The sequence below is a fragment of the Diabrotica virgifera genome, chromosome 9 (assembly GCF_917563875.1).
Source record: "Diabrotica virgifera virgifera chromosome 9, PGI_DIABVI_V3a".
NCBI classification, from domain to species: Eukaryota; Metazoa; Arthropoda; class Insecta; order Coleoptera; family Chrysomelidae; genus Diabrotica; species Diabrotica virgifera.
The window spans coordinates 65,591,935-65,594,706 of NC_065451.1; the positions used below are offsets into that span (position 1 = coordinate 65,591,935).

Below are 2,772 nucleotides of genomic sequence, written 5' to 3' on the forward strand. Positions count from 1 at the left end.
TTCCCATCCCATGATGTAATTTACAATGTGGGGGTGGTACCCCACTTGTTCGAAATTTCTTATTTCTTTGAATATTTCGGATTCAGAAATTTTATCTGCTTTCAATTTTTTTTATGGCGTAGTTCTTGTTTTCAGATATGTGTTGAGCCTTGTACACAGTACCAAAGTACCCTTCCCCTAAAATTTCAACTGCCGAAAATATTTGAGAAAGGTACGGCTCTTCCAGCATCTTTGAGCGTCACTAAAATAGATAAAATATTCAATTAATTTTAACTCAGCAAACATTTTCATCTTGTAAACATGCCTTTTATAAATTTTAACTTATTCAACTTTAAAAAACTTATAGCTAAATCAAGATATCTTATAAAAAAATTAAAAATATGAAACAAAACTTTTAAGAAACGCTTTTCTTTACTTACGAGCGACCAAAAATTAAAAATAATATAAAAAAAAATCAACTAAAAATCAAAAAAAAAATTGAAAAAATCTAACACATTCGTGAAAGAAAAGCGTGGCGCGTCTTCATCGAATAAACGGCTTTCGTCCCACCCTTTTCTTTAACGAATGTGTTCAATTTTTTAAATTTTTTTGCTTTTTGGTTGATTTTTTATAGTATTTTTAATTTTAGTCACTCGTAACTACAAGAAGTCACTACAAAATTTTAGTCACTCGTAACAAGGGAGCGCTGGTTAAAGGATCATGGTAGATCCAGAGCGAGGGGTCACGGGGTCATGACCCCCTCCCCAAACGAAAATAAGTATGAATTCATTAATCCTAAAAAAACGGAGACCTGTCAAACAAGAAAAAATTAGGCCCATCCAAAAAATCCAAAAAATAATTGAAAAGCCACTTATCCTAGGGGTGGTAAGACTAAGCGACCTTGCATCAGAGAAAAGTAATTAAATCACCCTCAAGATCCATGACCCCCAAAAAAATTTCTGGATCCGCCACTGTAGAGGATGTACAAATAAATTGTTTGACGTACCTCTCGTATCTCAACTATTGTGCCGAAATCAGCCACTTCTTTGTACCAGGTTTTTTCCGTGTATTAGGATGTTATTTTCCTTGATATCGTAATGGACCAAACGTCTTTCTGCCAGGTAGATAGAAGCGAGACATACATCACCGATGCAGTCCCAAAAGACGAATTCTGGAACATCATTGGTGATTTTAACGTAGTTTACCAGACTCGTGTGGGATAACTGCATCATGAGGTATATGTCAGCTTCCTGTTCCCATCCCATGATGTAATTTACAATGTGGGGGTGGTACCCCACGTGTTCGAAATTTCTTATTTCTTTGAATTTTTCGGATTCAGAAATTTTATCTGCTTTCAATTTTTTTATGGCGTAGTTCTTGTTGTCAGATATGTGTTGAGCCTTGTACACAGTACCAAAGTACCCTTCCCCTAAAATTTCAACTGCCGAAAATATTTGAGAAAGGTACGGATCTTCCAGCATCTTTGAGCGTCACTAAAATCCATAAAATATTCAATTAATTTTAACTCGGCAAGCATTTTCATCTTGTAAACATGCCTTTTATAAATTTTAACTTATTCAACTTTAAAAAACTTATAGCTAAATCAAGATATCTTATAAAAAAATTAAAAATATGAAACAAAACTTTTAAGAAACGCTTTTCTTTACTTACGAGCGACCAAAAATTAAAAATAATATAAAAAAAAATCAACTAAAAATCAAAAAAAAAATTGAAAAAATCTAACACATTCGTGAAAGAAAAGCGTGGCGCGTCTTCAGCTAATAAACGGTTTTCGACCCACCCTTTTCTTGTTCTCAGATATAGTTCTTGTTCTCAGATATGTGTTGAGCCTTGTACACAGTACCAAAATACCCTTCCCCTAAAATTTCAACTGCCGAAAATATTTGAGAAAGGTACGGCTCTTCCAGCATCTTTGAGCGTCACTAAAATCCATAAAATATTCAATTAATTTTAACTCGGCAAGCATTTTCATCTTGTAAACATGCCTTTTATAAATTTTAACTTATTCAACTTTAAAAAACTTATAGCTAAATCAAGATATCTTATAAAAAAATTAAAAATATGAAACAAAACTTTTAAGAAACGCTTTTCTTTACTTACGAGCGACCAAAAATTAAAAATAATATAAAAAAAAATCAACTAAAAATCAAAAAAAAAATTGAAAAAATCTAACACATTCGTGAAAGAAAAGCGTGGCGCGTATTCATCGAATAAACGGCTTTCGTCCCACCCTTTTCTTTAACGAATGTGATTTTTTAAATTTTTTTGCTTTTTGGTTGATTTTTTTATAGTATTTTTAATTTTAGTCACTCGTAACTACAAGAAGTCACTACAAAATTTTAGTCACTCGTAACAAGGGAGCGCTGGTTAAAGGATCATGGTGGATCCAGAGCTTGGTCACGAGGTCATGACCCCCCCCCCCCCAAACGAAAATAAGTATCAATTCAATAATCTAAAAAAAAACGGAGAGCTGTCAAACAGAAAAAATTAGGCCCATCCAAAAAATCCAAAAAATAATTAAAAACCCACTTATCCTAGGGGTGTTAAGACTAAGCGACCTTGCATCAGAGAAAAGTAATTAAATCACCCTCAAGATCCATGACCCCCAAAAAAATTTCTGGATCCGCCACTGTAAAGGATGTAAAATAAATTGTTTTGACTTACCTCTCTTATCTCAACTATTGTGCCGAAATCAGCCAGTTTAAAGTTTTTTCCGTGTATTAGGATGTTATCATCCTTGATATCGTAATGGACCAAATCTCTTTCTGCCAG

At 33.4% G+C, this 2,772-nt stretch overlaps 1 protein-coding gene across 1 annotated transcript; it reads right to left on the minus strand.

Moving 5' to 3' along the window:
- Positions 1-1,013: 1,013 nt before the first annotated feature.
- LOC126892574 (membrane-associated tyrosine- and threonine-specific cdc2-inhibitory kinase-like) lies at positions 1,014-2,406 on the minus strand. Its single transcript, XM_050662136.1, has one exon. The coding sequence runs from the start codon at positions 1,458-1,460 to the stop codon at positions 1,014-1,016; it is 447 nt and encodes a 148-aa protein (XP_050518093.1). The 5' UTR covers positions 1,461-2,406.
- Between the last annotated feature and the right edge of the window lie 366 nt (positions 2,407-2,772).

Bases quoted from the DNA above. Each gene is read 5' to 3' on its own strand.
- LOC126892574 (XM_050662136.1), bottom strand. From the start codon at position 1,460: ATGCTGGAAGATCCGTACCTTTCTCAAATATTTTCGGCAGTTGAAATT.